The sequence below is a fragment of the Lonchura striata genome, chromosome 8 (assembly GCF_050655825.1).
Source record: "Lonchura striata isolate lonStrDom1 chromosome 8, ASM5065582v1, whole genome shotgun sequence".
In the NCBI taxonomy this organism is placed as follows: domain Eukaryota; kingdom Metazoa; phylum Chordata; class Aves; order Passeriformes; family Estrildidae; genus Lonchura; species Lonchura striata.
Genome location: NC_140710.1, coordinates 24,760,435 through 24,784,795, shown reverse-complemented (window position 1 = coordinate 24,784,795; position 24,361 = coordinate 24,760,435). Strand labels below are relative to the sequence as shown.

Below are 24,361 nucleotides of genomic sequence, written 5' to 3'. Positions count from 1 at the left end.
GAGGAATTTCCATTTGGTACATTAAGGATTCCAGTTATATCAATGTGTACTCATTGAAAAAAGCTTTATTGGAAGTATTACAGGTTTTTCAGTGTAATAGAGTTAAACATGGCAAGAAATTAGTTTTGCAACTTCTGTATTAAGAAAAAGCTTTTGATGGGTTTTGATTCTATCTTGCATTATTTTAACATTGTAGAAGACTCAACATTAGCAGGTGTTTTAAGGGGAAAACAAAAAGGTGGGACTAGGATAGACTTTCTTCCATCTGTCACCATTTTTTAAAATAACCATAAGGAGTGACTAACTGATTTCAGATGTGGTAAGAATCCTCTGCTCCTTGGTTTGGCTCAGGATCACAAGTCACCTCCAGCCTTTGCATGACACAGGTGACATGTACATGTGTCACCAGGCTTAGCGGGAGAGAGGGGGAACTTGAACTGTATCAGAAAGGAACCACTCCACTGCCTTGACAATTCCTTAGGGAAGAATGAAATATCACCTGTGCAATGGTTGATTAAAAGAGTAAGAAGACTTCATACTAATGCACTTGTTTTCTTTCCCTGCACAGGTGTAACTCATGCCATGGGAGGCAGAGGAGGCCTGAACAGAGGAAACATCAGTTAAATGGAATGTAAAGGACTTCCAGCTGTGTATACAAAATGCCAGTTTGCCTGTGGTTGCTTAGTGTCATGAAGCCAGAGCCTGAAGCAGCATTTCAATACTTAGAGTTGTGTGCACATATTTCAATGTCTTTTATTAATAAAATTAGAAAAAACGTTGGCATCCAAATGGCATCTTATTTTAAACTCCTCTGCTGTGCATCACTTGCTGGGACAGTTGTACCAGTCTTTGGATACAGTCTTTCCTGTGAGAGCAGTAACAGGCCGTGCTATTCTTTTGCCAATATCCAAACTGTAGTACCGATCTGAAAGGAAGAGAGGTCAGGATTAAATTCCAGAAATTACATTTAATACATGTAAAGAATTCACAAATTCAAGCCTGCATTTTACTGTCACTTAGGCCTAAATAACACTGTGTCACTGCTCCATGTGCATATAGGGAGCTGAGAAGCTCCTACAATACATTTCTGTCCTCAGCTTTATTTCTTAGGTGTCCTTGGTTGCAGAAAGTTTTATGGCATTGCTAATAATTAAATCTGTCCCAAGAGCAGGAGCAGGGAAGAATGTTCTTGTATTGCTAGAACACAAAAATAGTCGTAAGAATTTAGAATTCAAACAAACATCCACAACAGTCCTGCACTCACTACAGAAGTGGGAAGTTCATGGACCCTGAGTGTGAATGGGTCTGCAAAGCTGATTTCTCCAAGGGTGAGGAGTTGGATCCCACTAACAGGGACTTTAATAGCCTGTATTTGGGTATGGCTTGTTCTTTGAGCTTTTTTGTTCTTTGAAAAATGCATAAAATTCTGAGGGATGCTTATCTGGGATCCTGGCTGGGGGAATGAGTCTGCCTAATCTAGGATCATAATTTTTTTGAGCAAAGTCAAGTGGTTCATCTCCCTCATTTTTGTGTTTTGTCAGAAGCATAGTAGAAGCAATTGAAAAACTTGCTCTGTTGTGATCCAAAGACTTCAGTCTAAGGTTTGTCCCTTTAAAAGGCTGAACTCCCTGGCAATGCATTCCCCAACTGGCTGCTTTGAACCTCTGTATTTCATTGCTGCACGTTGTCCTGTAACTTCTGATTTTTAATAGAAACATCTCTTGATTATAGGCAACATTTTAATTCTCAGGACTTTTTAGTAGTGCTGAAAGCAGTACCACAAGTGATAACCAGAGCTTCTTTCTTCCCCACACCTGTATGTTTTGAGGTCTATAGTGATGTGCTTTAGTTTTACTTACTGTAAGAGAAGGCGTAGTAGTCGTAGCCATCGGGCTTGTTCTGGTTGGGCACGGAGAGAGTTGAGTGGACAACTTTGGGGAGCCCTCTCCAGTACGTTGTCATTTGGATTTCCTTGCGCAGAACACCTGCAAGCAGAGGAGCCCTGTGAGGAGCTGTGGCACTGCTGCAGCTGCCACAGGGCTGTGTCACCTACAGCCATTAAAACCTTCCAAACACAGTGTTGTGTCAGAGGTGAAAACGTCTAAGAGAACCTTGGTGCCCACATTACCAGAGGGGTGGGAGTTGATCCTGACGGTGCGGATGACGGTCGGCATTTGCACGGCACGCTGGAAGCGTCGCCGGATGACAACTCTGGGGACAAAGGCTGGGTATCTGATGGTGACCCGGGCTCTTCTTTGACACTTCTTGGCTGGTTCTTGTCTGTACACATACTGCTGCATGTTCCCATCTAAAACACATTTTGTTTGGTAGTTAAAAAAAACCTCAATCCCCCCATAAAAACACCCAACTACCATCTTGATCAGGTATGAAAGTGTCATTATATTCCTATCATACACAGGGAATCAACAAATAACATTCTTCTGGTGGTAGTACAGCATTCATGTAAGATAAGGAAATTACTTTAAAATAGGAAATCAGAAATAGATATGGAAATTTCCACACATTGTTATGAACCAGCAAGATTAAAGCCTTCCCTTCTCTAATTAACTTGAGACTAAAATAGCTTTACCACCAGATAGAACTTACTTAAATGTTTAGCCACTACAGTGCTGGATTCCTGAATTTTCACCCTTAAACAGCTGGTTTAAAATGCACTGAAAGACCTCCAGGTTCTAATACAATTTTTTTTAAAGCTTCAGGCTATTTCTGAGCACCTGGAACACTGGCATCATTTGTGTTTCTGTGTTTGAAATAAATAGGTCTTGGGTCAAGAGAAGTGGTGTTTTATTCCTGCTCAAGGCAATTCAAGCACCTTTTAATGTTCCCTGAACTTCAGGAATACAAGACATACCTCTTTTGATAAAATAAACAGATTCTGGTCTGTTGTTGTATCTTGCCACAGGGAGGGTTGCTACTATTCTCCCACTTAACCCTGCAAATCCAGTTGCAAGAGGTTTGGGATAGCCATTATCCATAACACCATTAGTGAAGCGCCAGTACAGGGGACCCTGAGCATTTAAGGGGAAAAAAAATAAAAAGAGTTTAGAGGAAGTTAATTCCTGGTTATTCAACTGCAAAACAAACATGAAGAATAATCCATAAATAAGCATTGTAAATCTGGCTGGAATCACTCCTACAACCATTACAAATAGGATAAAATTACTACAACTTCATTAAGTACCTCCTGCAGCCTTTTAACCTTTGAGTAGAGCTAGAGTATCTTAGAAGCTAATTTTTAAGAGGAGTTACTGAAAAGGGGGTTTCCTTTCTAAATCTTAAATTTTCATAGATATAACAAGCAGCTTGAATTCCAGGACTGAGTGATTTATTGGGAAGTAACTGCATAAACAGCTTTAATGAGGTGTGTGCATTCCATTAGCATTTTATTTCAGGTTGGGGAACATACTAGGAATAAGTTTAGGCAATCTTTTTCCCCAGCATCCAGTCTGAACCTCCTCTGGTGCAACCTAAGGCCCTTTCTTCTCATCCTGTTATTGTTCTTGGGAGCAGAGCCCGACCCCCCGGGTGTCCCCTCCTATCAGGAGCTGTGCAGAGCCACAAGGTCCCCCCTGAGCCTCCCCAGCTGCTCCTCATCAGCCTCGCCCCATCCTGCCGGCCGGAACCACTCCCACCTTGATGAAGAAGATTTTCCCATCGCAGTTGCACCTGGAGAAGACGGAGTCGATGGGCGAGGGGATGCCCCAGCCGTCGGTGATCCGGCGGGGGTTGGTGGTCGGCGGGGTCCGGCCGTTCAGCAGCCAGTAATAGTGACCTGGGGGAAACAGGCGTGAGGGGCGCGGGGACAGCGGGGGACAGCGCCGGGACAGCGCGTCCTGCCCTGGGGACAGTGAGGAGATAACGCCGTCCCGCTCCGGGACGCGGCTGGGCCGGCTCCGTGAGGATCTGCGGCGCGGACCCTGGGCTCGGGAGAGTTTCGTGGAGGGTGAGGGGCACCGGGGCGAGTGAGGGAGGGAAAAGAGGAGCAAGAGCGACGGGGCAGGTGATGGAGGAGGAGGTGACGGTGAAGGAGGATTGGGTCCGGGAAAGGTGAGGGAGGAGGAAGAGGCTGGGTCAGGTGAGGGAGGAAGATTGAGTCCGGGAAAGGTGAGGGAGGATTGGGTCTGGGAAAGGTGAGGGAGGAGGAGGAGTAGGCTGGGGCAGGTGAGGGAGGAGGATTGGGTCTGGGAAAGGTGAGGGAGGAGGATTGGGTCTGGGAAAGGTGAGGGAGGAGGAGGAGAAGGCTGGGGCAGGTGAGGAAGGAGGAGGAGAAGGCTGGGGCAGGTGAGGGAGGAGGATTGGGTCTGGGAAAGGTGAGGGAGGAGGATTGGGTCTGGGAAAGGTGAGGGAGGAGGAGGAGGCTGGGGCAGGTGAGGGAGGAACTCCGGCGCTGTGCTGGGGCAGGAGGAGGGCTGGGAGCGGAGCCAGAGCCGGGCAGGTGGAGAGAGGAACGGGGCCATGCCGGGACAGGTAGAGAGAGGAACGAGGCCGTGCCGGGACAGGTGGAGGATGTTCGGAGCAGTCTCACCTCGGAAGACGGCCAGGGTGCCATTGGGCAGGGCCACCATGCCGTCCGCTGGCTTGCCGCTGCACAGGTCCTTCTCGTCGTTCTTCCCTGCAAAACACAGCCAGGTGGGTTTGTTTAAGGTTCCACAAGAACGGCCTTAGCTTCACTCTCGGCCCTGCCGCTGGGCCAGGGATTAATTCCTCCTCGGGAAGTTCGGCTCTGGTGCTGTGGCCCCAGCAGGGCCGAGTGACCAGGTGTGGGTGTCTTTGCTTATTGCCACCTAAGTACCTGTTATTCAGTAAAATACCTACAAATGCCTTATCTGCTACATGCTCTAGGGTTTTATTGTTCTTTTAAGCTGCTTTAGTGGCTTCCCTTCCCTTGCACTATTTCTTAAAAAATAAACATTCCTTTAAATATAAAGGATTAATCTCTTTTAGACTGAAATTCAAGTATTTTGCATCTAATCCCCTTGTTTTTCCCCCCAAAATATCTTTCATTATCTGATTGAAAAATTGCTCAAGAACCTGCAGGCTATGACTGATTAAAAGAAAGAGAGGACATGAAAAAGGCTGTGGCAAAAAGCAAGGCAAGAGACTTCTTGTCTCTTTTATATGGCATTTTTAGTAGGTGGCTACAAAACACTAGGTTAGGTACCATGAGGGAGGGTGGATATGTAGCCTGACTTCTAGCAATTTTTTCATGAGATTTAGAAATTGGTCATCTTTTCCCTTGATTTTTTGTCTGTTTGCATCTTCCACAATAGCAAACAGGAAGAGGAGAAACTTATAACAAACAATTTTCAGAAGGACCAATTGCTGCAACCAATTTAGATCATGTTCTAAACCACCTGGAGGATTTAATTAACTCCACAGCTGACAACTGAGGTTCCAGTAATTAGGACACTGGCAGCTGTGCTTGTGGCTGACCATGGGACGCTGCCATGTTCCCTTGAGTTGCTGATACTTTCGTACCTGCTGGAATGCACTTACCTTGTGTTTCTCCAGGGAACATTGGCAGGTCCCCAACTTGTATTAAAGGCTTGTTTATCTCAGGCTCTTCTTTTTCTGGCAGAGTTTCAGGTTCAGTGGGGTGAGGCTCTTCTGTGGTCTCAGTGATCTCCTGGAAATGTATTGTTGGCTTGGATGTCCCATTGGACACAAGATACATTTCTTCTATTGTGTCCTTTTTATCCCTTGTTGTGGTTTCTTTGGTAACTGTAGTTACCTCTTCTTTGGCAATACCAGGGGCCTTTTCAGTGACATCATCCGTTGCTTTTTCAGATGTGGTGGCCATTTCTTTAATGGTTGTTACCTCTTTTTTACCAGCCGTTGTCATCTCCATAATAATGCAAGTAGAACCTGGGCTCTCTTTGTCTGCTGCTGGGCCAGCCTGCTCAGTGTCTGTAGTTGTCTCTTTTTCATTTGGTGTTACAGCATCACCAGGCTGAGGAGTTGAATCTTCTTTGATTGTTGTTACCAGCACAGTTGGATTGGGCAAGGGACCTGTGGCTGCTGGTGTTGCAGTCTTGGTGTCTGTAGAAGTTGTTTCAGCTGCTGCAGTGACAGGTTCTTTGGCCATAGGAGCTGTGTTTGGAATGTCATCCATACCTTTAGGAGAATCACCTGGTTTAGCTGTTGTCACCATACCTACAGTAACCGTGTCTTTACCAGTTGCAGCTGTGAAAAGGTCTTTAAGCAGAGTAGTTCTGTCTTTCTTTGGTGTTGTTGTCTCCTTGTTCTCCATTGTGGTATCTGAAAGCATCGTGCCTGGCCCAAATGTGGGGGAGTCCTTCCCAACTGTTGTGGGTGCAACATTGCTTGGAGAGGCTGTGGCTTTGCTGGTAGTGGTACTGGCCTCAGGGGCCGCAGGGATGGTTGGAGAGTCAGCATCTGCTTTAGGGGTGGTGGGAGAGTCTGCCTTGGTTGTACTTTCTTCTGGGGTTGTTGCTTCAGGTTTAGAGGTAGTGGGAGAGTCTGCCTTGGTTGTAGGTTCTTCTGGGCTTGTCTCTTCAGATTTGGGGGGGGTGGTAGGAGAGTCTGCCTTGGTTGTTGGCTCCTCTGGGGTGGTCTCCTCTATTTTAGGAGTTGTTGGCTCCTCTGGGGTTGTCTCTTCAGGTTTGGGTGTTGTTGGCTCCTCTGGGGTTGTCTCTTCAGGTTTGGGAGTTGTTGCCTCCTCCAAGCTTGTCTCTTCAGTTTTCAGGGTGGTGGGAGAGTCAGCCAAGGTTGTCGGCTCTTCTGGGTTTGACTCCTCTGTTTGAGGAGTTGTCACCTCCTCTGGTGTGGGCATTGTCACCTCCTCTGGGGTTGTCTCTTCTGCTTTAGGGGTTGTCAGATCCTCTGGGATGGTCTCCTTTGGTGTTGGTGTTGTTGGCCCATCTGGGGTTGTCTCCTCTGGTGTTGGGGTTGTTGGCTCCTCAGGGGTTGTCTCTTCTGGTGTGGGAGTGGTGGTCTCCTCAGGTGTTGGGGTTGTCTCCTCTGGTGTTGGGGTTGCTGGCTTCTCTGGGGTTGTCTCCTCTGGTGCTGGTGTTGTAGGCTCCTCTGGGGTTGTCTCCTCTGGTGTTGGGGTTGTCTCTTCAGGAGTGGGAGTTGTTGGCTCCTCTGGGGTTGTCTCTTCTGGTGTTGGGGTTGTTGGCTCCTCTGGGGTTGTCTCTTCAGGAGTGGGAGTTGTTGGCTCCTCTGGGGTTTTCTCCTCTGGTGCTGGGGTTGTTGGCTCCTCTGGGGTTGTCTCCTCTGGTGTTGGTGTTGTTGGCTCCTCTGGGGTTGTCTCTTCAGGAGTGGGAGTTGTTGGCTCCTCTGGGGTTTTCTCCTCTGGTGCTGGGGTTGTTAGCTGCTCTGGGGTTGTCTCCTCTGGTGTTGGGGTTGTCTCCTCTGGTGTTGGTGTTGTTGGCTCCTCTGGGGTTGTCTCTTCAGGAGTGGGAGTTGTTGGCTCCTCTGGGGTTGGCTCCTCTGGTGCTGGGGTTGTCTCCTCTTCTGGTGCTGGTGTTGTTGGCTCCTCTGGGGTTGTCTCTTCAGGTGTGGGAGTTGTTGGCTCCTCTGGGGTTGTCTCCTCTTCTGGTGCTGGGGTTGTCTCCTCTTCTGGTGCTGGTGTTGTTGGCTCCTCTGGGGTTGTCTCTTCTGGTGTTGGGGTTGTTGGCTCCTCTGGGGTTGTCTCTTCAGGTGTTGGGGTTGTTGGCTCCTCTGGGGTTGTCTCCTCTGGTGCTGGGGTTGTTGGCTCCTCTGGGGTTGTCTCCTCTTCTGGTGCTGGGGTTGTCTCCTCTTCTGGTGTTGGGGTTGTTGGCTCCTCTGGGGTTGTCTCCTCTGGTGTTGGGGTTGTTGGTTCCTCTGGGGTTGTCTCTTCAGGTGTTCGGGTTGTTGGCTCCTCTGGGGTTGTCTCCTCTGGTGCTGGGGTTGTTGGCTCCTCTGGGTTTGTCTCCTCTTCTGGTGCTGTGGTTGTCTCCTCTTCTGGTGCTGGGGTTGTCTCCTCTTCTGGTGCTGGGGTTGTCTCCTCTTCTGGTGCTGGGGTTGTCTCCTCTTCTGGTGCTGGTGTTGTTGGCTCCTCTGGGGTTGTCTCTTCAGGTGTGGGAGTTGTTGGCTCCTCTGGGGTTGTCTCCTCTTCTGGTGCTGGGGTTGTCTCCTCTTCTGGTGCTGGTGTTGTTGGCTCCTCTGGGGTTGTCTCTTCTGGTGTTGGGGTTGTTGGCTCCTCTGGGGTTGTCTCTTCAGGTGTTGGGGTTGTTGGCTCCTCTGGGGTTGTCTCCTCTTCTGGTGCTGGGGTTGTCTCCTCTTCTGGTGTTGGGGTTGTTGGCTCCTCTGGGGTTGTCTCCTCTGGTGTTGGGGTTGTTGGCTCCTCTGGGGTTGTCTCCTCTTCTGGTGCTGGGGTTGTCTCCTCTGGTGCTGGGGTTGTTGGCTCCTCTGGGGTTGTCTCCTCTGGTGTTGGTGTTGTTGGCTCCTCTGGGGTTGTCTCCTCTGGTGCTGGTGTTGTTGGCTCCTCTGGGGTTGTCTCCTCTTCTGGTGCTGGGGTTGTCTCCTCTTCTGGTGCTGGGGTTGTCTCCTCTTCTGGTGCTGGTGTTGTTGGCTCCTCTGGTGTTGTCTCCTCTGGTGTTGGGGTTGTCTCCTCTGGAGCTGGTGTTGTTGGCTCCTCTGGGGTTGTCTCCTCTGGTGCTTGTGTTGTCTCCTCTGGTGTTGGGGTTGTCTCCTCTGGTGCTGGTGTTGTTGGCTCCTCTGGGGTTGTCTCCTCTTCTGGTGCTGGGGTTGTTGGCTCCTCTGGGGTTGTCTCCTCTTCTGGTGCTGGGGTTGTCTCCTCTGGTGCTGGGGTTGTTGGCTCCTCTGGGGTTGTCTCCTCTGGTGCTGGTGTTGTTGGCTCCTCTGGGGTTGTCTCTTCTGGTGTTGGGGTTGTCTCCTCTGGTGTTGGGGTTGTTGGCTCCTCTGGGGTTGTCTCCTCTTCTGGTGCTGGGGTTGTTGGCTCCTCTGGGGTTGTCTCCTCTTCTGGTGCTGGGGTTGTCTCCTCTGGTGCTGGGGTTGTTGGCTCCTCTGGGGTTGTCTCCTCTGGTGCTGGTGTTGTTGGCTCCTCTGGGGTTGTCTCTTCTGGTGTTGGGGTTGTCTCCTCTGGTGTTGGGGTTGTTGGCTCCTCTGGGGTTGTCTCCTCTTCTGGTGTTGGGGTTGTCTCTTCAGGCGTGGGGCTGGTGGGCGGCTCGGTGTCGGTTGCTGGTTCCTCAGAGGCGTCAGGGGTTGGGTCTAGTGTTGGGAGTAAGTCAGTAGGGTCCACTTCAGTCAGTGGCTCCTCTGTGGCATCAGGGGTCACATCTTCTGGTGTATCCAGAGTAGGAGGGTCGGCTTCGGTTGCTGGTTCCTCTGTGGCCTCAGGGGTTGTCTGTGCGGGTTCTGTCGTTGGAGCAGGAGTGGTCACTTGGATTTCAGGATCTACAGAACAAATACAAATTCGGTTTAGCCATTGGAATTGCCATGCAGATAGGTATTGCCTATATATATATATTACACCTATTAGTTATAGGTGCTTCCTTTGGAATACCAAGTCCTTTTGTAACAGCCAAACTAACCTGGACCAGGTAAAATGGGAGTTCCTTTTCTCTGCATGGGACTTTGCAGCAGCTCAGCTCACTTTTTGGTGATCCCTTTTGACCACTCTGTCACTGCTCCTGGTTCAGGGTTCAGTTTGGTGCAGCTGCCTAAGGTTTCCTGCTGCTTTCATGGAAAGGAAGCCACTTTATAAAATAGTCTTTCTGATAGATCATTTCCCTTCTCAGTCTGTTATTTTGATTGATTCCACTGCCCAACATTGTAACTTAGTCTGCACCAGCAACCTGGAATTGGCAGAGTGGGGTAGGGAAGCAGGAGGAAAATAATTCTTGAACACAGAGCCCTGACTGCATCTCCTGCTGTATCTTTGTTCCTTGGGTTGTTTCCCTCATTGTGATGTATGAATTTAAAATTTACTCTTTGCTTGTATTTATAGCTATATTCATAGGAGTCAAATTGTTATTCAGCAAAAACAGGAAATGCTCCTGCATTTCAATCTCACCCTAAGTATTGTCTCTCTAAGATTGTGCAGATTAGTTCTGCTTTCACAAATGTGTGTTTAGTATGAGCAGAGCTTTTTGGTTTTTTTTTTTTGGTTTGGGTTTTTTGGGTTCTTTTTTGTGATAGGAAATTAGAACAGCAGAAAATAAGTACTCCAAATCTAAAACAAATTTCAATTGTGTTTCAAGTTCAAACTGGTCTCCTGAGTTATCACTTCAAATGCTGGAACACAGTACCAAAGAACACAGGAAAGCAGCATATTTTCCAGTCAGAATAAATAAATAATTGTGTTGTCTGAAGCAGCATAAGGCCTGGCTTGATTGAAGCTAGAGGAACCTGCTAGGACATTTTCCTGTGGTGCCAGTTCATCTGTCCCACCCTTCCTCTTCCAGCCACTGATGCTGTCCAAGACTGACAATGGTCTGTACCCTGTTTTTGAAGGAAGTGTGTGAAAATCCAATAGAGACACAGGCGACATCACCACTCTGCACCATCTGTGCTGAGTGAACTCTCCAAAGTCCTGAGGGCTCGGTGAGGTAATCAGTTTATACACCAAGTGCATCCAAGCTTGGTAACTGTCTGGTAATGTCTAGGATCAACTTTCTATTTCCAGAGCAGGAAAATGGTCTTTATTTTTCATTCAGGTAACACCCATCCTGATGTATCCATATATTTGCCTACCTTCCACAGCTTCCTCTGGTGACTCTTCCTCATCAGTGGAGGACCTTTTAGATGTTGATTTGTTTTCTGGAGGAGTCTCCGGGGTTGGCTTTTCTGTGTGTGCTGAAAGACAAAAGTGCTCCCATTAACAGATTATTTTATCTTTGTAGTTGCTTGGCTTCAACTGTATAAGAGTGATTACAAAATTTCAGTGACCATCTTCCATTTAAAACCAAGTCGTTTACAGGATTCTTTGCACAATTATCTGTGTGAAAAAGAGCAAAAATACCCTTTTGATCCTGAAGTGTTTCATCACAGATGGGAGCAATATTTTTCCCAGAAGTTTGAGGTGAGGCATTATTAGCTAATAGCAATTTTGAGGTGGGAAAAGAGATGAATTCTGAGTAGAGCTCTATGTTCTGAAAATTTGTCTTTTTTGTTTTCCACTACAGATGACTTTTCACTACTTGACTTTCACTGAATATAACCAACTCCAATGGAAATAGGAGAACTGTCGCATTAGTCAAGAGTTTATTTTGATAGTCCAATTGAAGTTCTTCAGATGTGATAATTCTTCCCAAATTATTGTTTTGGAGAGACATTTTAAAATAAATGGTTTCCTTGAAGGAGACAGGAGCTACAAAGCAGACATGGGCCGAGGAAACAACATGGATATTAAGCTAACTTATAGTAGGCTGAGTTTTAGGAGAAATAGGAGGTTGTGTTTAGATTTTTCAGCTCTGAAGAGTGTATGGACTTTCAGTTGCATCCAATAAGAGTCAGATAACATTTTATAATTCATTGTTGGCCAAATTGTACAATTGGAAATGAGCTACTGGCATAGCCTTTTATAACCTTGTAGAAGGAACTTGTTAGTTGTGAAGGAAATGTGATGGAGCTCAGGGAACTGGCCAAGCTATTTTGATCCAGCCAAGGGAGCTGGTAACTGCCAGAGGTGTGTGTAATCAGCGTTTTACAAAAGGAATGAGATTTTTGTCTCCAAGGGATGACCATGGTGTCAAAAGATTTACTTTCACAGCAAGCTAGTGCTCAAAGCCAGGAAGGTTGGGTGTTGCAATATATCCTGAAACATTTATTGAGGAAGAGAGAGAAATTGTTGTTAAAGCTGAATTGTTCCTTTAAAAGCCAATTGTTTGGAAGGGGAACATTTTGTTTTGTGTGTACATGTATTCAGGGATTAAAGAGCTTCTGGAGAACAGGAAAGATAACAGTGAGTTCTGGGTATGCATTGTACACTTGTCTTCGCTGTACAGAAAAAAATGTTCAGAGGATGCTGAAACAACAAATTTATTCCAAGAAGTTTAACAGTTTTCTTAGTTACTCACACATAGTATAAATAGTAAAATACTGAATACAGTGGTTTGGGGGATTTCTGCTGGATTTTTTGACAAAAGTTGATAGCAAAGCTTAGTACAATATAGAAGAAATTCTTTAAGATTGGGAATTGTGGATTAATTCTTCATTATATTTTAACTGAAGAAGTGAAATTGTTTAACAGTGAATGTTTATCAGTGTTTGGGTGTGATAAACTCAGCAAAAAGAGGGAAATATTAAGCAGCCTCATAAGCAGCAAATTCACCTCAATATGCTTCCAAGACACTTCTCTAGACAGTCAAAAATGCTGAATACAGTCTCTACTTCAGTCTAAATTACTGTCTAATTGTGTGGCAAAGCCAAGTCACTATCCCAGCACTTGGGGACCACTTGGGTGAAGAGAACCAAATGAAAATTGTGACTTATATTGCATGTCACACTCCAGGCTTTGGGAATTGGCTACCTTGGTGGTGGGCTGCTCTGTGGATGCAGCAACCCCATGCCAAGCCACATTTGTCAAGTGTGTTGACAGAAATTAATTTAGGTCTGTAGGTACCAGAAAGTTTAAGGACATGATGAAATTAAACATATTCTGTTGTTGTTTTTTAGAGCTCATTTGCTGGTGTCCTTAAAGCTACATGATGGCGGGACAGCACATCCAGATCTGTGCCTTTGTGCTCAGCTGAAGCCCCACCAGGCTCTGCAGAAAAGGACAGAACAAAATAAGTGACTGCAAGTCAGTTTGATTCTACCCTGGACTGAACTTGCAGCCTAAAGGTAAAATGTGTGTTTTCTTAAATTTTTTGCTACACTGTGAACATGTAACATCCAGTTCCTCTCTCATGCCCCACGGGATGGGTTTCTGTGTTGGGCTGCTCTCCCCACATTGGATTTGAGATGGGGAGAATCTCAGATGTGCATTTCTAATATGCTGCCAGTGACTGTGCAGCCAAGCAAGTGGTCTGGAGGTCCAGGTCATGCTATCCCAAGGCATGGAGTAGCCATTCCCCACTTTTGGATGGATGGGGATTTTAAAGGAGCTGAATCTTCCACAAAGTTGGACCTTCTGCCTTGTTTTTATAAGATGAACTCAGCTTTTTACTGCAATTCATCTGCCTAGTGGAAGAGGCCCTGGGGGTGCTGGTGACAGTGGCTAAATGTGAGCCAGGTGGACCAGGGCTGGTGTGGGCACAGCCCCAGGGCAGTGGCTGTGCCCTGTGCTGGCCCTGCTGAGGGACCTCGAGTGCTGCTCCAGCTCTGGGCTCTCACAGCCAGAGAGACCTGGAGGGGCTGGCGCATGTCCAGGGCAGGGAACGGGGCTGGAGAAGGGGCTGGAGCACCAGGAGGGGCTGAGGGAGTTGGGAAGGGGCTCAGCCTGGAGAAAAGGAGGCTCAGGGGGGACCTTGTAGCTCTGCACAGGATGGGACAGCCAGGGGGTTGGGCTCTGCTCCCAGGAACATGGGAGAGGACTGCAGGAAATGACCCCTAGGAGCACCAGGGGAGGTTTAGGTTAGCAGGCTGTCCAGGGCAGAGATGGCATCCCCATCCCTGGAGGGATTTAAAAGCTGGGTGAATGTGGCACTTGGGACATGTTTTAGTGGTGGCCTTTGCAGTGCTGGGGGAAAGGTTGGATATGATGATCTCAAAGATCTTTTCCAAACAAAACAGTTCTGATTCCTCAGCTTCTCTCATTGAACTCTATTACTGATTTGCAGACCTTATCTTTACATGTGGTATTCTGAGTAAGGGCTCTTGCTGTTAGAGCATGGCTAGTTCCAAAAGAGCCTAATGTAAAATACAACTTTAACCTCAGAATTCACATCTTGATTATGACTTCCCAGAATCTACCTGTATGTTTCCGTAAAGTGTTCATGCGTGAGAAATTGGCCAATTTGTTTGTGAAATTAGGTTTTGTTATTTTTGTTCTGTTTTGTTTTGTTTTGTTCTGTTTTCTGTTTTTGAGGTGTTACCAAAGCCCACGCAGTTTTGTTTAGGGTAAAGCACCTCTGTTTAAATACATCTTTGAGAAACAGTGATGGAGAAATGTCTTACCCTCTTTACAGTGCTTGGCGTAGTCTGGGCAGCATTTTCCGTACCGCTCGCATTCGGCATCGCAGTCGCACTCCCTTCCCCTCTCGAAGGCTTCGAAGCAGCGTCCCGCGCAGGAGGCGGCTGTGGAGGCAGAGCAGCACAGTCAGGCTTTGGGCCAGCTCATGTGCAACGCTGGGACCTCTCTACAGTGAAGTCGTTGGCTCGAGCTGGTGCCAAGAGCAGCTCCATAAAATCAGGTGCTTATCCTGGTCCGATCCAGGATTTGTCTGTAATGTGGGTTTGGATCAGGCAGTGCCACCAGAAGGGCACTGTGCCATGGCAGTGACCACTGGATTGACAGTGCAATAAAACGTGACCGCCGCGTTCACTTTAGCCAGGTCCCACCGTAGGAGGGTTCCGCTTCCCCAACCACAGAGTGGTGATCTCAACAGTGATATTTAAATTCTGAGCTGGGCTTGCAGGAAGGTGTTCACCACGGTACCCCTTTGCAACAAGAATGATGTGTCTACCAAAGTGTTTCTGAAAAATAATTGGCCTTTTGGTCACAACCAATCAGGAGTGTACCTGGTATGTCCAGGCAAAAACTGCAACCTAATTGTGTAAACAAGTTAACCAAGTTACCTCAAGAGACCACTTTGGAACTGTTTAATACAGTTCTTAAATTATTAGTACTAAAGGACTGTATACCATGTTTTGACATGATTAATAACCACAAGATTTTAATATTTCATATTTGGTTAACTTCTGAAACTTCACTGACTAAACTGCTATTTCATATCAAATAATGACCATGTTGTGTTGGAAAGAGTCTGCAGAGCAATTAAGCTTAAAAAAAAAGCATTTTCTCTACGTATGTCTCTATTGAAGTCATTGTCTCTGTGGCACACAAGGCATAGAATCATGTTTTACAGTTAAATCACTATCTAGAAAAATTAAGATTACTGTATAGGCAGTTTCTGAACATCTTTGGATTAGTGTAGTTTTGGATTAAGTGTCAATGTCAGTGGATCCATCCCACATGAACAGGTGAGAATTATTTTTATTATCTTAGGGAAATTTTTATGCATAAATAATGTCTGGAATTTCTGTCTTTTAGTCAGTGTAGATTTCACACTAACTGGTTCTGAGAAGTATTTGTTAATCCTATAATCCTACTGGAACCACGGTGTAGTGTAACAAACTACTGTTACCCAAATCACTGACATTTCTACATTGGTGATTCCTAAGAAAATGCTTTTAATGCTCAGTCAAGCAATTTGAAAAACCTTATTTTATTTACATTATACAGTTTTGCCTATAAATAAAGCATAAAATAATACTACTCTAACCACCTTTTCCAGCAGACTCTGGACATGGTTCTGATCCAAAGTCAATTTCTGTCCATGGAAGGACACCCTGGGTTTGGATTAAACCCACAGCATCCACACTTCTTAAATTTGAGTTGGAATATGTCATAATTTCTTTCTGCAAAACCCTGAATTGGCTTTTACCACTTTTTTTTCTTTGTATAAGAGACAGACACATACAGTACAAATGCACTAAGGAGTAGAAAACAAACAGTAAACTGTTTTTGCTCATCTTGCCTAGTTCTGCTTTTGTAAAAAGCAAAATTCTTTGCTTGGAAATAACCTGTGGATACACAATTTTCTTTGGATTACAAGAGGTTATCCTGAATATTTGAGGGGAACAACAATACATGTATGAGAGGGAACAAGGACACAGCAAACCAACAGACATTTAAGCATTCAGAGAGGAGACACTGGTGTGGTAGGGAGCTGGGAGGGGAATTTTGAGGAGAAGAACTGGCTGTGCTTGGGAACTTACCCACTGTGCAGACTTTCCTGAAGTCAGGGCAGCACTCCATGTAGTGGTGACAGTTAAAATCACACTGGCAGTCATGCTCTCTAGAATACCCTGCCCCACATCTCCCTGTACAGCTCGATACATCTAAAATCATACAACACTGGTGTAAGCGTTGCCCAGCCACAACAGTCCTTAAGGAAATGCTGAATGGAAAAGGACTAAAGTTTCTCTCTTTTTCCCCACAGAGTGTGGTTTCTCCACTCAATACTGCAAAAGCTGAGGGGCTGGCGTGACCCCTCCTGAAGGTGTGGAAAGCAGAGGTTTGCTCTGAGCTAGCCTGAGGACCAGCAGCAGCATTGTGTTCAGGTTAGAAAGATCTTCCACTGAGCTAACTTACTCATTTTTTCTGAAAACTAAGGAATCCTTGAGGATTGTTTCTGTAGTATGATCACAGGCTTCCAAACTAGCCCCTTAGAGAGTATATCAGCTTTGCTGATTTATTCTCCAATTTGATTCACCCTCTGTATGATAATAAGTGTGTATCTGCACACCCATACCTGACAGACCCCCTAGGTATTTGATTTTTACTGTTGGTAATGCTGTTCCTAATAACCCATCTAATCAGGTTAGCTTGCAAACTGGAGAGCACTGTCATAATAAATACAGGTCCCTGAAGCCATTTTTATTGGAAGTTTCAAAATCTGCCTACTCCCTACACTATATTTTTTCCCTGATGTCAGGGAAGAATTTGGTATCAGCTCTAAGGTTAAGAATGGTTGGGATCTAGCCTTGTGACTGCTATGAAGTACATTTGGTTAATTAGAAGATTATGTACTAGCAGACTAACAGAAAAGCTCAACCCATAGTGGCTTTACTGCCAGACTGCCGGGAAATGCTGGATAACAGGAAATGGTGCAAATAACAGGTGGCAAAACAAGACATGTGGAGGTGTCTTGCTTTAACCTGTGAGCATTCCAGCTCAGCAGTGCCTTGCTACCTTCTGCTGCCAAACCAGATATTCACCCTGCAACCCTCTCCTTCCTCTGTGAAATCTCTGCTAACACAACCAGCTAACAGCTTCTTCTGGAAATGAAACATGCAGGACCACAAGTGAAGCGTCCCTAAATACAAACAAAGAAGCTGAACAATCAGCAAGCCCAAACAGATAATCAGCTGAAACACTGAGGAACAACAAGGAAATAACATGTAACACAGCACAACACCAAAGACAATTTCTAACAGCACACATTCCACGTGTGTGTGTCTGAAGGAATAGCATGGGATAACAAATATTATATTATTGCATATACTGTGATTTTCAGCCAGTACTTCTAATGCTTGTTACCACTTTGCCAAAAATAGAAAAGTGGAACCAAGGGATAACTGGAGACATTAATAGACTTGAGTTACTGGGCTATTAATATAGCAGTTGAAAAGACAAAATGGACATCTTCCTTAATGGATATATGCCCAATATATTGAACCTTTCTTCCTTTATGGAAAGAAAGAAAGTCCAATAGTTATATGGTTAATATGTAGTAGTTCAATAGTTGCACCTCTTTATTCATTAATTTCTTTTAAGTTTATGACTTGTAAGTTAGAGTTACTTGTAAGGAAAATGCCTGAATGGTCGTGGTTGCTGTTGGCAAAAGTCTTGATTTTTGCTGAAACTGGTGGGAAGGTATCAGCTATCAAAGGGTCAGTGTAAGGTCACATCTGGCATGGGGAGTGCCCTGAGGAGCTGCTCAGATACCTGACATTGTGCTTTTTGCTATCATGTAGTAATAAATCATTTTCTACCAGCAATACCCAGTGGTATTATCCCCGTGAAAATCTGAGAGCTGTCAGAGAGCTGCAACAGCACAGGATTTGCCAGGTAGCATGTTCTGCTTCACCATAACAGTGTTACTTTAGCAAGGAATCAGTAATAGATCTTGGAGTATCATTAGACAAATAATTCCCCAAATTTGCCTCAGTGGGGTAAAAATGGTGAATTTAATGGGAAAGCACTTAGCACGGTAGAGACGTTCCTTTCCCTGAGCTTATTGGAATACTTCTAGCCAACCTTTGTGAACATTGTCATGTTAGATTCTTTGTAAATCAAACTGCAAATCACTAGGGCTAAATACATCACTATGAGGGCAAGAGGCTCTGTAGGCTGTTTAAAGAAAAAGTTATAGGTTCCTACACATTTTGCATTATATTTATATTTTTATGTTGTTCCTCAAAAAAAGAGGACCATGCTACACTAAAATTTATTTATGAAAATATTCAGTGATGATAAAACTGAATCATATTTTCTATCTGAATAAAGTTCTAGAACTCAGTATTTTTATGAAGGTGCATTTGAAATATTCTAAATGTGTGTCAGGCACACACTCCTAGACACCCTCCCTTCAGCTTTGTGTGTTACAGTACCTTGAGAAGACACTTCTGGAATCAAGGACAGTGAAAGGACCACCAGGGATAAGCAAAGTATGTTCCATGTAATCATAACTTTCAGGTATGACATCATTCCTAAAAAGAAATAATCTCACATCACTATCTGCAATTCACTTACTTCATAATTTTAAAAATGCAGTGCATATCTTTGTTTATAAGACTAGTTTGATAAAAACATAAAATTAATAATAAAATTGTTCAAGGAAAAATTGCTAATTTAGAATTACTCCATAAATTCCTTCTTGGTTATTAGTCAATTAGCTATTAAGTTCTGTCGTAAGACTATAGAAATTCATTATTAACAAGTAATAGAAATAAATTTTTGCAGAATTCTATTACATGAAGTCTACAGTCACAGTCGTCTTCTAATATGGGTATGCTTCAGCACAACAATGTTTAAAGTTATAATACTGATAAATGAAAATCTATAATAAAACCAAATACTGACAGAACATTAGTTATTCAGCAACATAATTTTATAAACATTTTCCTAACACTGAAATATGTCAAATGGAAACATAGGCTAAAAGTAAATCTTCTTTCAAAAGGAAAACTTTGGATTTTCTGTCCCAGTTCCTTGTTCTGCTACTGAAGAAGAGCTCTGGGTAGAGACAGGTGTAGCACTTACCTAGCAGAGAGTGTGTCTGCTCCCAGGGCTGTTCCAGAGCCCTTATATATTGCTTTGGAACTGTGCTGGGGTCAGGTAATTAGGCAGCTTGTTAAACACACCACCAATGACAGCTCATGACAGCAAACTTTCCACAGGGCTTGGAAGAGGGCCCGGATGACTAGACTAACGCAACATCTGGAAAATACTCCCATTAAGAAAAACGATTACAGAAAAACTAAATAGGGACTTACTAGTCAAAACACATTTTGATTACTGAGAGAAATGAACAAATTGTCCTCAATGCAGCTGGAAGGCATTAGAGAGTATTGCAGAGCAATAAAAAATCATCACAGGCAAATGCTGAGTGTATTTTCTTTCCTGTCAAATGGAGCTTAGGTGACAGTAGCCTGAAATTATGCAGTTTTATCTGCTACTGATGGTGTATCTTCTCCAAAAAGTTGTGAGAGCTAATTCATACAGACATAAGTAATTCACCACTTGCTCTGAGTATTTTGTACTCTCCCCTGAACAAGCGGAAATGCTGCCAAGGCATTGGCTAGAAATCAAAGAATTGAGTCAAATCTCAAAGTTATTGAACATATGATATGCAAGACATCAAAAATGAATGAAAGAGGCCTTAATTGTTTTAATGGTCTTTGTGTTCACTGGTTCCAGACTCAGGATAGTGGAAATGGTCATTTGTAGCTCTCAGAGACAGAGGGGGTTTTAACTGAAACTTTTACAGTCCTGATTGTTGGTGCTTAGGAGGGATTTTTTATTCAGAAATTATTCTAAAGGCCAGGGAACTTTAATACTTCTTCTTTATTATATTACTTGAGTCCCCAAGTAGTTCTGTTTACCCCAAAAATAAATATGGTATAGTACACATTGATCCCAGTTGAGGAAAGGACTTCAAATGAGAATGAGTCTCTTAAGGAGAATAATGCAGAACAGGAGTGGGTTTAAACATGTGTTTGAATGCTTCCCTCACTTGGTTCATTGACTGTACAGCTTTAGTAATTTTATGCTGTAAGTTCTAATTTCTATGTTACACAATAGAGAGATTTCCATTCAGTCTTTCTGCATTGTGTGCAGATGGAGTAAATATTTACTTCAATTAAATGGAGTAACTATTACTTTACTTTGTGGAAAAGGGGAGACTGAGTTTTTATGGAGTTTATTCAAGGTCATACAAAAAGAAATGTATATGGCATGTCTTATAATAAGAGTTTCAGGCTATCTTTAGTGGACTATTAGCTTGATGAAGAAACCCTGGCTTAGGTTAGAATGGTGTCTGTCTATGATTATTTGAAGCCTAGGGAAGAAGTATTTGTTAGTGTAGCCAAATAGGATCAACACGATGAGAAGCTTCTGAGAAAAGTATTGAAACACTTATAACTTAATTAATTTATAGTTTGATCAAACAAAACATTTAAGACTGAATTAATGAGTGTATTCTTACTTTGAGATCCATGACATGGAACAGATTTGTTGTCTTTTCCATCAATTCACAGCTGGTGCAGCTGTGAGTCCCATTTAATACTGGCTGGGTACCTGAGGTGAATATATATATATGTGTGTGTGTATGACTCAATTAAAAAAAAAAAAAAATTCAAAATTATCATTTTTTTGTTAACATGCCAGGGCTTGAGTCATACAGTTAGGTACATGCACATTTGAAATACAGATAGTTGCGACTGGCTGCTACATTGTGTTATGGATATTCCCTTTGGTAGGATTGTATTTTTCATTTCTCTTTTGAATTGAACTTTTGGGTTGTTAGAGTTCACATGGAGATGCACATTTTGAGTGAAAAGAATTTCATAAGTGGATCAACAGGCTGTGAAGAGCACTTAAGACACCTTTAAATTGTAGTGTCACTGTGGCATTGAGATGGGTGGTCAGGCAACATTCAGATGGGGCCTGATCCTGACCAGCTTTTGCTGGTTTTCCCTTTGTTTTTAGGCATAGATTTTGAAATCCTGCTTTAAATTACTGTTATGGATTTTCATAGATGGCAAGAAATGCATTCAGGTTATGCATGCTGGGCAGAGCGTGCTCCTGCTTCTGTGCCCATGTTGGAGTGCCAGGGAGAAGGGCCCAGAGAGGAGTGGGGAGCTGCATCCCAAACACAGATATAATAGAGGGAAAGTACAAAATGTTCAATTTCCTTCTTTTGATTTCAGCTGCCTCTAGGGAAACAAGACTCATTACATTCCTGATGAGTAAATAAGGATACATGGCTTCACCAACATTTTAATTTGTCTTAAAGCAGCACATGGGACCTAATATTGTGGTTAGTCACTCCAATCAAAAAGAAAGTACCTTAGTTTTTATCTGATTTTTATTGCTTCACTTAATATCAACTGCCCAGTCATTTAATTTGGCAAGGCTTTCAGGCAAACGTAAGCCCTTCATCAAACCCTTGGCATGCATATCCAAAATCTTATCTGTACTTCCAACTTCCCTAGTAGATTGCATTTTAGAAAAAAAATAGATGTTAAAAAAAAAAAAAAAAGCCTTTCCTTCCAAACCCTATTTTGCCTGTGTACTGCAGTGGTCCCAATTGCAGCACAATTGCTGTTATATTTTATTTCTGTGTGAACAGATTCCTTATGCTGATGCCCGTGACCTGGCGGTGCCTTTTCAGGCCTTGGCTCTTCCACAAGCTCATCAGTCAGTCACATTCATGATAGTTGTTTGGGGATGTGATCATATCCACTGGGATCACATGGAAAATGTAAGTCAGTGAAATCCCAGACAACAGTTGTTGGGATGATCTGAGCCTGGCCTGACAGAAGCCATTCTGTTTTTTTTTAGTTTAATCACTGATGCCCTCTGCAAACCCATCAGGACCCTCAAAATATTCTGTGACTTTCAGATGGACATTGAGCTACCTTGGGTGCTCTGAGTCTCTGCAAAGGCTCAGGAAGAGCTGCTGGGCAATCCCAGCAGAAGTGATACAGACAAACTGAGCTGAGCAAGAGGAAAAGGAAAAGGTATTTGGAGTAGAGTTGGCCTGTTAAATACTAACTGATTAGTGAATCCTTATTTCACATAAAAGGGATCATAGAAGGAATGTAATTGCATGTTAAATGAGAATGCTGGAGGTCTCACTAAAGTTACTGAGAAAAATTACCAAGAATCATAGAAAACTTTTGATCTTGCAGGAAGGACTGACAGGCTTTCAGGGTTGGAGTCTTGGAGGCAAGGAAGGGGATGGTGTAGAGGAGGTAGAAGCCTTCATGTGGGAAGCCCATGGGATTACAGTTGTGGGACAACTTATTATTGATAAAAGGTGGTTCCTTGTATTGCCTTCTAGAGTCTGTCACTTTCTTCAGTGCAAAACTGGCTACCTTACACTGACATTTTTTCTGATTGTGGAAAAAAAAAAGATTTAATTTGAAAGAGCACCTCTGGCTTTTAAGAAAAGAAATATTAATACCCTAGGTTTTCTGTGGTTTACGAGTAGTAGTAGTACTGCAATGAATTCTGCTGCACTAAGGCTCAAAATGCTCACGTACATCATCCAGCTGATGTAAGTACAGATTTATTGTATTTCCAATTCTGAAAAAGGTAGGAAAAATTTTAAAAAGTAAGAAGTGGAGAGGAAAATATGACTTAGATATTATATTTGTTCCACAGAAATCTCAGGCAAGCCCATAATAATAGGTGGAAGATTGGTAGAATCTGGAGGTCTGTGTTATTTTTATAGTAATACCAATGTCAGTAGCAGAAATCTTTCTATTTCAGAAAAGCCTTTAAACTCAGTATAGCTGCAGATATTATGGAATATCTTGAAGAGCAGGAGAAAGAGAAGCATATTTGCTGGCTGGTTACATCCATGGATGGAATGGACTTCTGTGGAGCTTTGGCATAAGAACATCACTTTATAGATGTCATGATATTTCTTAGTGGGTCCTCACAAGTTTCTCTAAAATAATTTTAAAGGTTTTTATCCCAAAGCTAGAGCGTGGATTTATCTGAGCTAGACTGAGATCTCATTTTATGTGGAATATGTGCTGTGAATCATACAACAGGACAGACTCAGTGGCAGAAAACTACTGGGTAAAATCTTTTGGGAAATGTCTGGAAGAACAGGACGTCATTAAGTAAGAAATGTTCAATTTCTCTTTCTTCTCCCCTGCAGGAATTATTTCTCTCTGAACCTGTGCATAGTGAAATGGTTCTAGATTTAAATACAGTTGGCTGATAAAAGTGAGTTCTGTTTAATAAAAAATTACTCACAAAATGAAATATATTTCATATTGTTTAGGGTTTTTTTATTCATATAGTGTATGGACTAATTCTACTGAATCATAGCTGCAAGAAAACAAGAGATTTAACTATAGGAAGAAAAAAGGTCAAGCAACACTTCAACGTGAAGAATGGCCCAGGATAAGAAGAATTAAGAAAATTAACATGAGAAAGGTAAATCTAGGAGAGTAAGAAGTTATATATGTCTGTCTCTAATGTAGGAAATTATGTTTAGCAGTTAAACCAGAATTCTCAGTTCAACAGTAGGAGCTGAATTAGCACTGGCTCCTGGAAATCTTGGGAATGAAAAATGCAGAAATTCTTTCAGTTTAGTTATGTCATTACCCCTTCAGGACAGATGGTAGAGACTCCCAGAAACAGTCACCATTTTTCATATGGCTGACAAATAACACCCTCAGTTTGGCAAAAGAGCAGTGAAAAGGTGTCAGACAGGGTTTCTCAGACTTGGTATGAAGTAATTTTCTTATAACATGAAGAATCATCTTTCTTAGACATCATGCACAGGCTACCATAAATAATTCTTTTAGCACATATTCAAGGCTTCACTTCTTATTTACTCATGCAAAAATAATCTGTTTGAATGTGTATATGCAAGAGGGGAAATCTTCCCGGATCAGCATAGTTGTACAGAAGAGCGACAAGCAGATTTTAGTGTATACAGCTCTGAAAAGAGCTGTATACATTACAATTTCTTTTTCGGAACTTTTCTGCTGTTGCTTGACTTCAGAGTGAGAACTGAACAGCAACTTCTGATGTTCTTTCAACAGGAATCTCTCAAAGGTCACATAGCAAGCTCCTGTACAAAAAAATTCTCCTGGCAGTATTGAATACTGTATATTAACGGTAGTGGAGAAAACTTTGGTTAAAGCTGCCAGAGGCTTGTGGAACCTGCTTTCTTTCTTACTGTAAACATTGTTTTACAGGAATCTGAATTATTCCTGTGAAATGTTCAGTACTTCTGTCTATTTAGGTTCTGTTGTTTAAAAGACACCTACAGTGAACAAGGGTTGCCTGGGTGTTTGGCAGAGTGAATTGTCCCAGCATGATAAATCCCCTTTTCTTTGGCAGAGGTAAAGGTATTTAAAACACGAGAAAATGTTGCTTTCCCCTTCAGTTTCAATGACCTTTGAAATTGTTGTA

The 24,361-nt window shown here is 43.4% G+C and overlaps 2 protein-coding genes across 8 annotated transcripts in view; one reads left to right on the top strand and one right to left on the bottom strand.

The window, feature by feature from the left end:
- Positions 1–789, top strand: part of TPR (translocated promoter region, nuclear basket protein) — a 33,696-nt gene extending 32,907 nt beyond the window's left edge. For all 6 annotated transcript variants that reach the window (XM_085586609.1, XM_085586608.1, XM_085586607.1 and 3 more), the window contains exon 51: positions 569–789. In XM_085586609.1, the coding sequence (XP_085442735.1) occupies positions 569–624 (56 nt within the window). In that variant the 3' untranslated portion in view covers positions 625–789. The remainder of the gene's footprint in view (positions 1–568) is intronic.
- Positions 35–19,102, bottom strand: PRG4 (proteoglycan 4). Of its 2 annotated transcripts, XM_085586610.1 has the most exons (12): positions 18,962–19,102; positions 18,310–18,408; positions 15,913–16,035; positions 14,089–14,208; positions 10,723–10,824; positions 5,518–9,423; positions 4,547–4,633; positions 3,654–3,793; positions 2,873–3,029; positions 2,129–2,308; positions 1,860–1,985; positions 35–925 (listed from the first exon to the last, which is right to left on the bottom strand). In XM_085586610.1, exons 2-12 carry the CDS (start codon positions 18,404–18,406, stop codon positions 822–824), a joined length of 5,142 nt encoding a protein of 1,713 aa, XP_085442736.1. In that variant the 5' UTR covers positions 18,407–18,408; positions 18,962–19,102; the 3' UTR covers positions 35–821. The 2 variants fall into 2 exon arrangements, with proteins under 2 accessions (XP_085442736.1, XP_085442737.1); XM_085586611.1 differs by lacking the exon at positions 15,913–16,035.
- Between the last annotated feature and the right edge of the window lie 5,259 nt (positions 19,103–24,361).